The sequence below is a fragment of the Hydra vulgaris genome, chromosome 13 (assembly GCF_038396675.1).
Source record: "Hydra vulgaris chromosome 13, alternate assembly HydraT2T_AEP".
Lineage (NCBI taxonomy): Eukaryota > Metazoa > Cnidaria > Hydrozoa > Anthoathecata > Hydridae > Hydra > Hydra vulgaris.
Window position 1 is genome coordinate 59,895,855 of NC_088932.1, and position 14,146 is coordinate 59,910,000.

The 14,146-nt window shown below is 29.0% G+C and overlaps 1 protein-coding gene across 1 annotated transcript in view; it reads left to right on the plus strand.

Moving 5' to 3' along the window:
- Window positions 1–2,973: 2,973 nt before the first annotated feature.
- The window catches only part of LOC101236080 (large ribosomal subunit protein mL37), a 14,463-nt gene continuing 3,290 nt past the window's right edge, over window positions 2,974–14,146 (plus strand). The window contains exon 1 of the mRNA XM_065815117.1: window positions 2,974–3,895. Coding sequence (XP_065671189.1) covers window positions 3,280–3,895 — 616 coding nt within the window. The 5' untranslated portion in view covers window positions 2,974–3,279. The remainder of the gene's footprint in view (window positions 3,896–14,146) is intronic.

Here is a 14,146-nt window from a genome sequence, read left to right on the forward strand (position 1 = left end):
ATATATATATATATATATATATATATATATATATATATATATATATATATATATATTTATATATATATAGATATATATATATATATATATATATATATATATATATATATATTGAAATATACAACTTGAAATTATAATACCAAGGCCATCTGTTGCATTTAATTAATACACATTAATTAAATGTCCAAATTATAAAAAATTCATACATCATTTATAATTAATGATCATTTGAGCTGGTAAGAACTATAATGGTGTAAGTTAAATTTTCCTCTATTTGATATTTATTAGGTTTTATTAGATTCTTTATTTGGTTTATGTAGAAAAATCCCTACATACTACTTCACCCAGGGATAACTGGATGAACTAATGACTTATGCCAGTCCTAAATTTAACATAATGACGCATTGTAATTATAAATATTGACTTAATTCAAATCTGTTTTGATGTTATACTATTCTTTTTTTAACCAACTCATTTGCTTGTACTTGACTTACATTTTTTATAGCTGATAGTTTAATATTCTTCTTTTTTTCGCATTTTTTTGTGTTTCAAAACTATGGGTTAGGCGGAGCTTATCTCTATTGCTTAATGATACAGGAACACCAAATGCCGTAAAAAAGTTAATTTTTTATTATACTTTGTGTTATTTACATATATTATACATGTAAAACAAAGTGAGAGAGAGTACATTCTCTCTCTCTCTCTCTCTCTCTCTCTCTCTCTCTCTCTCTCTCTCTCTCTCTCTCTCTCTCTCTCTCTCTCTCTCTCTCTCTGGTGCAGCAAGCACATACACACTTGTGTAGTATATACAGTATGTACAAACAATATTTATTATGTATAGATCTAAATACTCAGGTGTTTATGAATACTTATCTGCTGAGCTTTCGTATATAAATACCTATCTGTTGAGGTTTCTTTTCATTGATTTTCAATATCATTTTTTATTTTATTTGCATCATATCTGTGTTTTTTATTTTGTGGATTAGGTATATTGATTTTCATAGCCTTTGTGAATGTGGTGGAAAATGTTTTATTAAAATCCTGCTCTAGTTTGTTCAGTGCTTTATGAGTTGCGATTGAAAGTTTTTTCTGCCTATACATTCCTCTTTTTTCTTCTTTATATTTGAACCTTTTACATTTGGTAGGAAATATTTCTAACACTAATTTTAATCTTTTGTTAGCTATTCATCCTTGACAGTTAAAAAGGCTATGAAGCATTTTTGAGCTTCCTAAATTATTAAATCTTTCTTTGGAAAAGGTAAGCAAAATATCTTTCAAAGACAATTTTGACCTGGTCTTCCCTAAGTTTTTTAAAAGTTTAACAATAACCCGGCCTTTTCTTTTTATTTGTTCATAGCTAAAGTGAAATGTAGGATTTTTTTCAATATAAATTTTGTATTGATGATTTAGCACTCTTGATCTAAAAACTTTATAATTTTCATTTACTAAATGTTTGATTCTATGTTTTTCAGTTAAAGCTATATATACTGCAACTTTAGAGAAACCGCAAGTTAAAAGATCAGCAATTGACAGCTCTGACATAACAAAAAATTGAGTTAATTTTATTATAAATCTGTTGCTTACTTGTATTCTAAATTTGGTTAAGTAAATTTATATTCTGCCCGCTATTTTACATGTTTACATTAATCTATGGTAATTTAAAGACCGGAATTTTAGTAAAATATTTTTATGGCATTATAAAATAGGGGTGGCTCATATCACAGTAATGTTTAAATTTTGAGCTTAGACTTTGAAATAAACATTAAGAGGTTTAACTTTAAAAGTCTAACTGGTCGTATGTCAATTTGTGTGTTCTTCACACTCAAATTAATAAAAACTTTCATATAAAATGGAAAAAACAGATTTTAAACTTGAAATAACTAATTTTTTTCGACCTTTAATATGTTTGCAGACATATGACTGGTTAGAAATTAAACATATAACTTAAAACTTGTTTGAAAAAGTTGTTTTCTAAATTTAATGTTTTATCTTCATTGAGCGCAGCACCATTTTATACCAAAATATGGTTCATCAACCATAAAGAAAAATTTTATATCTAAACTTTAGTAATTTAAAAAAAAGTTAACTTTGTTTGATTTTAGACAAATTAAAGCGCTCGGGGAAAAAAAAATAATTAAAAAAAATAAATTATTTGGGCTAAAAAAATGCAGTCAAACATAACCTTTTTATAAAAACGCAAAATTCGTGTATTTTCCAGAACATGCATTAACGGCGTTGAGTACAATCTTCTCTCAACTCTTTAATTCCGAAACACTTTTTGGAGTTAAAGGGTTGAAAGAGGGTTGGAACTAATAGAAACAGGTTGAAATACATAAAACATATCTCATATTTTGTAATTCTCCTTCTTTATATTTAAAAAAAATTTTATAGCTTTCGAATTTAACTGAAAGTTAAATGAAATTTTGAAATTGTTACCGAATTTATCTGAAAACCGAATTTCTATTTCAACTTCGGCACCGAAGTCAAAGCCGAAGTCAACCTTGCCTTTCAGTAAATTACGTAATCCGAATTTTAACGAATATTTGCCGGTCCTTAGCCAACGTACGACCCCATTTTGCAAATGTTGTAAAAAGCTATTTGGAGAACCACAAAAGGAAACCCCATTAGCCGTATTTACCTGACATTGGCCCTCCAATTACCATTTTTTACGGTCGATGACACATAGCCTGGCTGAGCCGTGATTTTCTATTTATGACGATACCAAAAAATGGGTTGATGGCTTGATTGCCTCAAAAGACCAATACTTTTTCCAGTGTGGAATCGGCATGCAACCTGAAAGATGGGAGAAGGTCGTAGCTGCCGATGAAATGATTTGAGTTTGATAATCTTTTCAAATTTAACAATCGATTTTTATAAAAAACGCTCATTTTCAATGCACACTATCAATAGTATCTTCTGGATACTTTGTTATGATTTTGGGGCCCTTATGACAGGTTTTGGGGCCCTTATGACAGGTTTTGGGGGGGAAATTTCCAACCCAATAGCCACGGCACTGTATATTTGTATAAAATTTGCAACAAAGAATAAAAAATAATAATTTTAAAAACAAGGAAAAGTTTAATACCAAAATATATATATTATTATAAAATCGGGTAGAAAATCGAAGAAAAAAAAGAAAAAGATTCTCAGAAACGAGTTTTGAGAAGTCGACGAATGTCAATTAATAAAACTTTATTAATTGACATTGAGTTACTGAAAATTTGCGACCCGGAAATGCACCGAAAAATATCAATGGTGTCTTGTTAACTTGCTTGACAAATGTGGAAATTAAAATCACCAATTTGCAACTTTTTAAGAAGTAACGAAAGTAGTCGACTTATTCATCTACGTAAAGTGAACATTACTTCCGTCACTCAAAATAAAAGTTTAGAAGAAGTTACAACAAATCACAAAAAATCTAGAGATATCCCCTTTTTGTTCCTTCCTCATACAGTCAACAAACCTTATTTTGTACATCCATCTTCTACCTCTGTGCCCAAAATATTTGACAAATATAAATGGTTAACAAAAACTGTTTCTTCCATTGGTTTACCAGAAACTCATTCTTTAACTGAAGAGGATCCATCATCCATCTTTGTTAGAGAATTTGAGAGATCTCTGTTTCAAACAGTAGCTTATCAGAAGTCGTATGCCAATAAAAACTTGCGCCGATTGATACCCGAAAGAATAGATGGTTTAGTGTTTAACTTTATTAGACTTTCTCTTCTTGAAGGTTCTTTAAAAAGTCATTTAAAGCCTGAGAACTCGTATTTGTACCACAACCCAGTGGTTGAAACCCATTGGCCAAGGAATTACAAGTTTTATTATTCCAAGTTCCAACCGAATTGTGTACTGAGAACAAAAAATAATTTTTCAATTGTCGAAGCACCAAAAGGTATGTTATAAATTGAATACGATTTTTGAAATAGTATAGCTAATCAGAAGGTTTCTAGAATAAAAATTATGTGCTTAAAAAGTTTTAATTAATCATTTATTACTGACATTTATTAAATCCCAACAAAATCCATCAGTTATTAAAAAAAAAACTTGTGGCATTTAAAAGTTTACATTTTAGGTTAACAAATTAAGTTTTAAGGCTAGAAATACTATTTCAGATGTTGTTTATTACAATTTCAGATGTGCATACTGAGTTCTGCTTATTTCTGCATAAAAAATAGGAAATAAAACTTTTTATTTACCATTATCTATATCTAACTTTTAATTTAAAAAAATTAATCTAATACAGAGTTTACAACAAACCTTCCTATATTATAGAGTTTATAAGAATACAACAACCTGGAAAGTAGTAATATTTATTAAAAATCTAAGTGAAAAATTTATAATCATTTAGTAAAAGGTAATTAGGCACACTTACCAGATGGATTTGGTAACTAAGTATTTTTCTAATAAAAAATATATATGTAACATTTTGAGCAAAATTCTTTTTAAGTCTCAGAACCTACATACTAAAGTGTTGTGAAGAAAGGGCTAATATCGATGTTGCATAAAATTTTATAGATGGTCCTTAATAAATTTAATTTTTTTGAAGTATCAACAAAAGAATATTCAGACAAAAACTTATTGACTATTAAAGTTGTAGTCTTCACATTATGCATAGTGAATCTTTTGCAACTGATTGGAATATATTCCAATCAATTGTCAAATGTTGGAATATGTTAAAGTGTGTCCTTATAGATAACTTCACATGACAGAGAAGATAACAGGTTAATCTGTTTTCCAGTCTTTCTTGAGTCTCTATCTTAAGCTGTGTTTCTTTATAAAAATAACTCTCATTTTTTTGGCATTTAATTCTTAAAATTTATCAGTAAAATAAGGAAACAGCTAAATAATCTTTTAGTTATTTAAATCATAAAAAGTTCTGATAAAACAACTTTTAATTAAAAATTGTTTGATCATTTATAATTTTAAATAAGTTGAAGACAAAGAGGCCACAGAATGTTACTCGCATGGTGTTAACCAGGAATAAGTTTTTTACTGCGTTTTTGTGAGATTGGGAATATTTATTGTTATTTTTTTACAAAAAGGAAAATGTTATCATAATTGTCCTATTCCTTCAGGGAAAAAAAGCTCATTGAATTTTAGGAATTTTAAACCCATTGAAAATTCCGTTATAAAAGCGGTCTGATTGGGCTGGCTAACACCCTGCACTGATTGACTTTTAAAATTGTCTCATGTAATAAAAATCATGGCTAAACTGCCGTTAAGGAGAGCTTAGTTTATGTAAAAAAAGACTTATTTGAAAAGTTAGTGTACGTTCCTTCGAACCACTATGCATTTATACAATAAACTTAATATTATTTAATATTGTTGTTTAATAACTTCAAGCAAAGATAAATTTTGTTCTTTTCTCCCATCAAACTAATTATATAAATTACAAAACATAATATATATATATTTATACATATACATATATATATATATATATATATATATATATATATATATATATATATATATATGTATATATATATATATATATATATATATATATATATATATATATATATATATATATATATATATATATATATATATATATATATATACAAGGGCTATTGTAGACCATTTTTGACAGTGTCGACTGTATTTGGGGGCTGATTTAGACATGACCGAAATAAAAATTTAAGGGCTTTTTTTTTAATATGTTGTTGTATTTTTTTGCAAAAAAATGCTGATTTTCCGCTAAATATCTTCGGGATGGGGGTACTGCCGCTATATATTGACTATATATTGTATATATATTGACTATATATTGACTATATATTGACTATATATTGACTATATATTATAATAAAAAAATATTTATTTTTTTTGTTACAATATATAGTCAATATATTTTTATATTACAATATATAGTCTTTTAACCTTATTGGTATATTTCTTGTTCTTATTGATTATCTCAGAGGTTGTTCGGTTGTTTGGCGGTATCATTGGATCGACAGGTAACGGAGAATTCATTGGTATATTGTTTTGTGAGTTTCTTGTCAACGGGAATATTTCATGTAAAAATCTTTAATTTCGCAGTATGTATCTACGGCTCATATCCATTCTTACTCAATATTGTTGATACAGTAAGGTTTTAACCATTTGTCCTGTATTTTGCCATCACCCGCTAACCTATGGTTAGCGGGTGATGATATTGAAGTTTTTCAAACTTTAATGAATTATGATATTGTTTTATTGGCTCACGCATATCAGCTAATTCAGACCATTCCTTTCTAAACTGTATTAGATATGGTTAGTGGTCATTTATAGTTCTCCCAAACAATGATTTGGCTGGTGATGCTCTAATATCTTGAGCTGGTGTATTTCTATATAATATCTGTGGTAGTGGTGTAGCGGTAGAGCGCTCGCTTCATGAGCGAGAGGTTCTGAGTTTGATTCCCGCCACGTCCCTGGTAGTACCGCGCTTAACTTGTTTCTCCGTGCAGCGGTCTTGTTTTTCAAGGTTTGTGTTTCGGAGTTAAAGAGTTGAGAGAGGGTTATAACCACTAGTAGCCTCCTCATCTGTAGTGGCCTTCTCGGCCTTGGGGAGGTGAATTATAAAAAAATATATATAACAATGAATGTTTCATAGATTTTACAGCAGCCTCTGCTCTGGCGTTGCTTTGTGGTTAATAGACGGGTGATAAGCGATACTTTATGTCCCAATTATCTAAAAATAGATTTCATTTTGTAAGAGCTACATCTCCTGATATCTCTTGGGGAATTCCAAAACTAATAAAATATTTTCTAAGTGCGTTACAAATAACAGATAATTTTATTTTGGTTGATGCTACTTCATTTCAACCTGAAAATCAGTAAGTGGATACTATTTAGTTGCAATCTGCCATTTGAAGTATGTCTATTACTGCTTTTTGAAAAAGATAATCAGGTAGGATTGGTTCTGCAAGCAGTTCTTTATAGTTTGAAGGTTCCATCTCATTTTAAAAGTTTTGTATTTAAGCGCTCATTCCTAGCCAAGAAAAATCTTCCTTTTTCGTTTTCTCACCTTGATATCCTTCATGAAAATAATTAAGCAAAATTGATCTCAGCTTGTTTGGTATTAGGACTTTACCATCTAAAATTATAAGACTATTTATAGCATATAACTCATAATGTTTTGACCAAAATTCTTGAAGATATGTTGGTATACTTTGCTTGTTTTTTAGGAATCCTGTTCTTGTGCTTTGTAAATTATATTAAATTTTAAAAATTTAACCATGATATCTCTAAGCTATAAAGATATAGTGCAATTATATCTTTAGAGCTTTTTTTAAATAAACCTTGAACTTAAGAGTTCTATTCTTTTACAATTGTTTTTCAACTGTTTAGACTAAAATTTTAATTATTACTATCGTTTCCATTCAATTTACTATCATACTCTTTTATGAACTCCTAATTGATTTTATATTCTTTTCGGAAATTAGGAGAAAATATGTGTTATGTTGATGTGATATGTAAGTTAAAATTTGAGGTAATCTATTTTTTAATTTCTAAGAGACTTAGTACAAATAAATTTTTTAAGGTTCTGGTATATATACTTCTCAAATATATTCGTCTTATATATTATAGGCTAGGGTGTCCCAAAAAACAACATTTTTGAAAAATGTATGCAGAGACCCCCTTAATGTGTTCTATCTAATACAAAAACACTAGATTTAAAATTTTTTGAATAAAAAATGTTTTAAGGGGTCCTTCATTATATAAAAATTTCAAAAATAATATAGATTTCAAATATAGAATTGTTATTTTTGGTTTTATTACATGAAAAATTACGTTTTTTAACAAAAAACAAAAAAATGCATTTCTTATGTATTTTTATGACAATATTGATAAATAAGTTAAAATTTTTCCAAATTAAATATTATTTTTGAAGTTTTTATATAATTTTGCTTCATTTGAGTACCAGGTTGACATAATTTTAAAAAACTTTTTTTTTGAAAATATTAGGGACTCGTTAAATATACGATGGTCTTTAGGGACCCTTTAAATATTTTTTGTTCAAAAAAATTTTAAATCTGGTGTTTTTATATTAGATAGAACACATTAAGGGGGTCTCTGCGTATATTTTTCAAATATGTTGTTTTTTGGGACACCCTTATATAGGCGTGTATAAAAAAATTGTTATGAATTTTAGGAAAAAAAATATTTTTTACATTTTTTTACGAATAGAACCAATAGAAGGGTATTAAATGCAGTATTATTTTATATATCAAGTTTGTTGCTGTAAAATATATTTAAATGTATTAAATATAGCACAAATATAAAAACGAAAATAAAATATGAAGAAATCATATAGTATTTTTTTTATCCTACAAAAGGAAATATTCTTTTTAAATAAATTAGCCCAAAATATCTTCAATTTCAAAATCAGAAGCAGTTTCTTCGGTTTCACTTAACATACTAATTATTTATCTTTTAACATAACACAGATTAATATGGAACAGTTATAGCTGTTAATAAATAAATTGTTTGATTTCAAAAATTATTTTTTTCATAATTTTTTTTAGCATATCCTGAATGAAATAGTTTAGTTTTTTAACTAGTAAAACAAACGGTTTACAAAATTACATCATTTGAGAAGTTTTTAAAGGAACAACTAAATAAAAACATAAAAATATTTAACTTTTTTTATACCAAAAATTTTCATTTTGCAAGAGCTTTATTTCACCAATGTAAACTGATTTGCACGGGTGCGGAGGCAGGTGCGAGCTATAGCCTGCCATTCCTGTCGAAGCCTGAATATATATTTTTTTATTTTATTTTTTTTTGTTATTCACCTCAAGGCTGATAAGGCCACTACAAATGAGGACGCTACTTAATAGAGGTTATAACCCTCTTTGATCTTTATAACTCCAAAATACGAACCTTGACGAACAAGGCCGCTGCGCAGAAAAATAATTTGAGCACGGTACTACCAGAGGCGTGGTGGGGATTGTACTTGGAACCTCGAAGCGAGCGCTTTACCACTACTGTATATATTTGTGTGCGCCTTACTTAAAAAAAAATGAGAGGCCTAAATGGTATAAGAAATCTGAATGTAAAGAGATGTGTATCATTTAAAAACACACAACAAAAAGAATTTTTTTATACTAAAAAAAAAGATAAATAGTTTTATGACAAATATATGACCAGCAGTATTTTAAAAAAAGCAGTTAAAAAAAGTAAATTGAGATGGGATTCATTTCACAGACATTCTGTGTACGCTGTAAATCCCTTATCCAAATATGCTAAATTTGCTAATACCTATAAAAAAATTAATGTAATTGTATAATTAAAAAAAGTTATATATAAAAATATATCCATGCATTACATAGATGTATTCATATAGGGACAATATATGCTTGTTACATAAGAATTATACAAATAAATTTTACAAATTTATTCAATTTATATTTTTGCTTTCAAAAAGCAAAAACAAATAAAATATTGGAAAATCATTCTTTTTAAAAAGATCACATGACACCTTGATGGTTATAATATACAACAACAGAATTGTAATCACACCCATTTTATGGAATGAGATATTGGATGTACTACACTCAGACCACCAAGGAGTATGAGGAATGGCACCTAATGTACATCTACCACCTATCCAACTTCACATTCCTATGACGCCATTTGAATACATATTTGCTGACTGATTTTGAATTCTGTAGCTGGAATTATTTGTTCATTAATGATTTTTCTTTCTGGATGAACCAAAGTCCACAGATTGAAATCAGGGATATCAGAAATAAGCGCAAAAGGTCTTATCATGTGCTTACATAAACTATTTACAACATTTGGAGTCCCAGAAGAAATATCAATCGACAGTGTTCCTCAACTAACCGCTGGAGAAATAAAAGAGTTTCTACAACAATCAGTATAACTCATCACATTTTATCAGCCCATCACCCACAATCTAATGGAAGAGCTGAAATTGTAGTTAATTCACAAAACATCTCCTCGAAAATAATGTTGGACCAAATGGTGATCTCAATAATAACACTTTTGTGAGTGTAACGTTCACAATAAGAAACACTAGACCCTATGTGTCAGTTGTCACCTGCTCAAGTATTATTTGGCCATCCCATTGGTGACATCATGCCCAGGATAAAAACCAGAATGTCTATGTTTAATAACAACCAATTCTTGAAAACATGGAGACATGCATGGTCTTCAAAATTGAAGAAGCATTACAAACAAGGTATGAATAATTAAAAATTTTTGTGTAAATTTCACAACCAACTAAAGTCACATAAGACTGAAGTTACATTGACATCACCACCAAGGACAAGCTCTAGTCACAGTAATTCTGTCAATACGCTGGAAAATAATTTAAAAAAAAAATTTTTTTTTTGAATTATTTCCCTCCTTAAGGTTGAGAAGGCCAATTGATTCGAGGAGGCTACTTTTTGTGGTTACAACCTTCTCTCAACTCTATAAACTCCAAAACATGAACCTTGACAAACAAGGCTGCTGTGAGGACAAACAAATTGAGCTTGTACTACCAGGGATGTCGCGGGGATCAAACTCAGAATTTCTCGTTATAAAACGAGTGCTCTACCACTACACAGGCCTCGGCAGTAGTAAATCAGCACGAGAGGGGAGAAAAGCTCTCCTAAAACAAACATGGCAAGCCAAGCGAGCTGCTCCTCTGCTTTTTATGAGAGCTATTTATTTATATAAAAACTGCTTATTAAATACAAAATTTGGTTTTATACTTGTTACAAGCATATGTTTGCAAGGTTAATGCTACAATAATATACACATAGCAAGCATCGTTTATTGAGACATGAAAAATTCTTTAAATGTCAAATTTTTTTTTTGGCTTCATGTTTTTAATTTTAAATACAATCTTAATTATACTTTTGAGAAAAAAAAAACTTTTGCGAGAGCTGTAAAATGCTCCCGTAAAACGTTTTAGGGGAGTGTGGGCAAGAGCTGAAGCTCCTGCTTCTCGCCAAGGCCTTACTACACCACTGTCCCAGAAAGTAGCAACTAAGTTACCTCATTCCAATTAAAATCAGAACCATTTTCAGTATTGCTACTGCCTCCTACATCAGCACCAATGGTACCACCAACAACAACAACACCAGTACCCATACTATCATTTATGCCAGCAGCTTTATCAACAAATTCACTGCATCTAGCAATGCTACCCTTATTGAATACCAAAGTCATAGGAGATCAGCCATTGAAACGTTTAACAAGGTAAGGAACATAACCCAAGGAATTCTACCAACTAGAAATCAGGAAATCTTTGAGGTTAGATGACTTAGCCTGAAAATTATGTTAATATTAATTAACACTTAAAAACATGAAAAGGGTTGTAAAAATATGACATTATTTGATTCTTTTTATATTTGTTTTTATATTGCTGTTTATATTTATTTTTATTTTATTTACAGAAACTAACATTGTTTAAGATATATTTTATGATCTGGAACAGCAACTAATTTTTTTCTAACAAGTGCTTATCAGAGTCTTGTTTTCCAGCCTGCTGTAAAGCAGCATCTGTTATCCCTATTTTTAAAAAACCTGTAGAGCGATCTGACTCGTCTAGCTAACATCCCATTAGTCTTTTTCCTATCATAAGCAAGGCTTTTGAGTCTTTAATTAACAGATACTTAATTTCAATATCTTGAATCTAATAACTTACTTTCTGATCATCAGTTCTACTGCTAATTTATTAACAATATTAACCGGTAGGTTTTATTCTGCATTTGATAGATGTGGAGAGGTTGAGGCTATTGCTTTCAACATTTCTATAGCCTTTGATAAAGTTTGGCATGCTGGTCTTCTCCATAAACTCTCTTATTATGGTGTATCAGGTAACATCTTTTAGACTATTAAATCCTTTCTTACCAATTATAGTATAAAAGTTGTACCAGATGGACAGCACTCTTCTTTGTTTTCTTTAACTTCAGGAGTTCCTCTAGGTTCTCTCCTTTGCCCTGTAGTTTTTAAAATTTACATTAACGATCTCCTAGAAATTCTCACATCTAAGGTGGCATTGGTCGCTGATGATACTACCATTTATTCTTGTCTTGATAATAAACTAATGCTCTCTGATTATTTGGAGGGGGAGTTTGGGCTTGAAAAGGGTTTTGGGCAACATGGGGCTCTCAGTTACTGGTGAACTTTAACTCAGATAAAACTCAATTTTTTCACCTAAACATTATTGCAACTATCCAGGCCTTCCCATATTTATAAACAACAATGAGTCATCTGCCCTTCCTGTGCTAGGATTGATTCTTACTTCTGATCTTTCTTGGAAATCATATATGAAATCCATTGCCAAATTATATTTCTCTACAAATTTCTAATCTGTCCTTGTATGGAATATTGTTGACATATCTGAAGCGGATCTTCAAATGATGCCCTTTTACTTTTAGACAACAAAAAAAAAGTGCAAAAATGTATTATAAACATAGTTGGACCTGATCTTGCAGCCAACCTTTAACCATTGTCTCATCATTGTAAAGTTTCCTCCCTTTCTTTTTTCTATAAATAATATAATGGGTGCTAAACTTGCGTTAAAAACTTCATATTTTTTTATCTTTCAGTAACTTCCAGCTCTAATAGTGGTTGCTTGCAGTCTTGTTTGAGGTGATGATGTTAAAAAAAAAAGTGATTTGCTACTAATTATTGCTCTGTTCTTTTAAAAACATTGAGTACTCTAGTTTATAGAATAGGTTTAAAATAATTCATATATATATATATATATATATATATATATATATATATATATATATATATATATATATATATATATATATATATATATATACATATATGTATACATATATAATCATATATAAATACAATATATATACAAATACAAATACAGTCAATATTGGATTTAATATGTTGAAGTATATTTGATTTTTTATCTTCCCTTAAATGTTCATCAATACATTAAGAAATGTGTGGGACAGTTTGCCCAATGTAACAAACGTTACAGTTTGCTCAATTAAATTTATAAACAATGTTAGACTTTTAATTTCTTTATAATTCTTTAGATATTATTCCCAGGGGGCCTGGGAGCCCTCTAGGAATAGATAAATGTAAGTTCTTGGCCCGGGAATTTACATTTGTCTGGCCCACATCAAAGAAAAAGAAAGTAATTTATAATATATAAAATATAAATTTTTTTTCTAGCCCTAGCATCCTTTGCTAAATCTTACAATTTTTATAAGATTTATTATCGTTGGATTTTTAAAAAGTCCCATTTTAATTTGGGGCCAGGGCCCTGGTCTAGTCTAGTCTTTTAGTGGATTATAATTGTTTGTTAAATTTAAGTTCAAGTAATTAAGACTGAGTTTTTTTAATTATTTGACTGGTTAAGCAAGACAGTTATCATTAGTTTTTTGCATTTATTTCTGGTTTTTTTTCTCCTTTGTTTTTTTTTAATTTTTCAACAATGCTATTTTAACCTTTTAACTCTAAATCATAAGCCTTGACAAACAATGCCACTGCAAGAAGAAATAATTTAAGCATGGCACTACCGGGGACAAGGTTGGCATCAAACTCTTGTTTAAAAAGAGAGCAGTCTGCTACACCACTACCTGCAATATGCTGATACATTAATTATTTTCTTTTTAACACAATTAGAAAAAGAGGCGCATTTTCCGAAAAAAAGCTCAGGTCAAATATGGTATATTTATGGAAAAGTATCTTGATATATTTGTGAATCCTGATCTATATTTGTATGTTGTTAATACTCTTAAAAGCATCTAAAAAATTTTTTAAGTTATTAAAGTTGTGAAAGAAAAATAAAAGAAATAATTCACTCCTAAGATGTATACAAACTTATATTTGTTTATTATAAGATGTTTTAAATGTTAAATGAAATATAATACTAGTTGAAGTATATAAGTAAATAGAATACTATAAAAAATAAGTCAAAAAGTTTTTTTCTTTACTTTGTATTATTTTTGGTAAAATTGAAATTTTAATATAATTAAAGATATTGTTGTAATATCCTATATGCTATCAAAAAATTATGATCATTATAAATTACATATTCCATGAAATACTGTTGAAATATATAATTTGATCAAAGTTCTTTATTTCAATCTAAGTTAAAAAAAAATTTTAATTTTCCTATTATTTAAAAAAGATCACGTCTTCCAGGTATTTTAGTTTAAGACTAGCA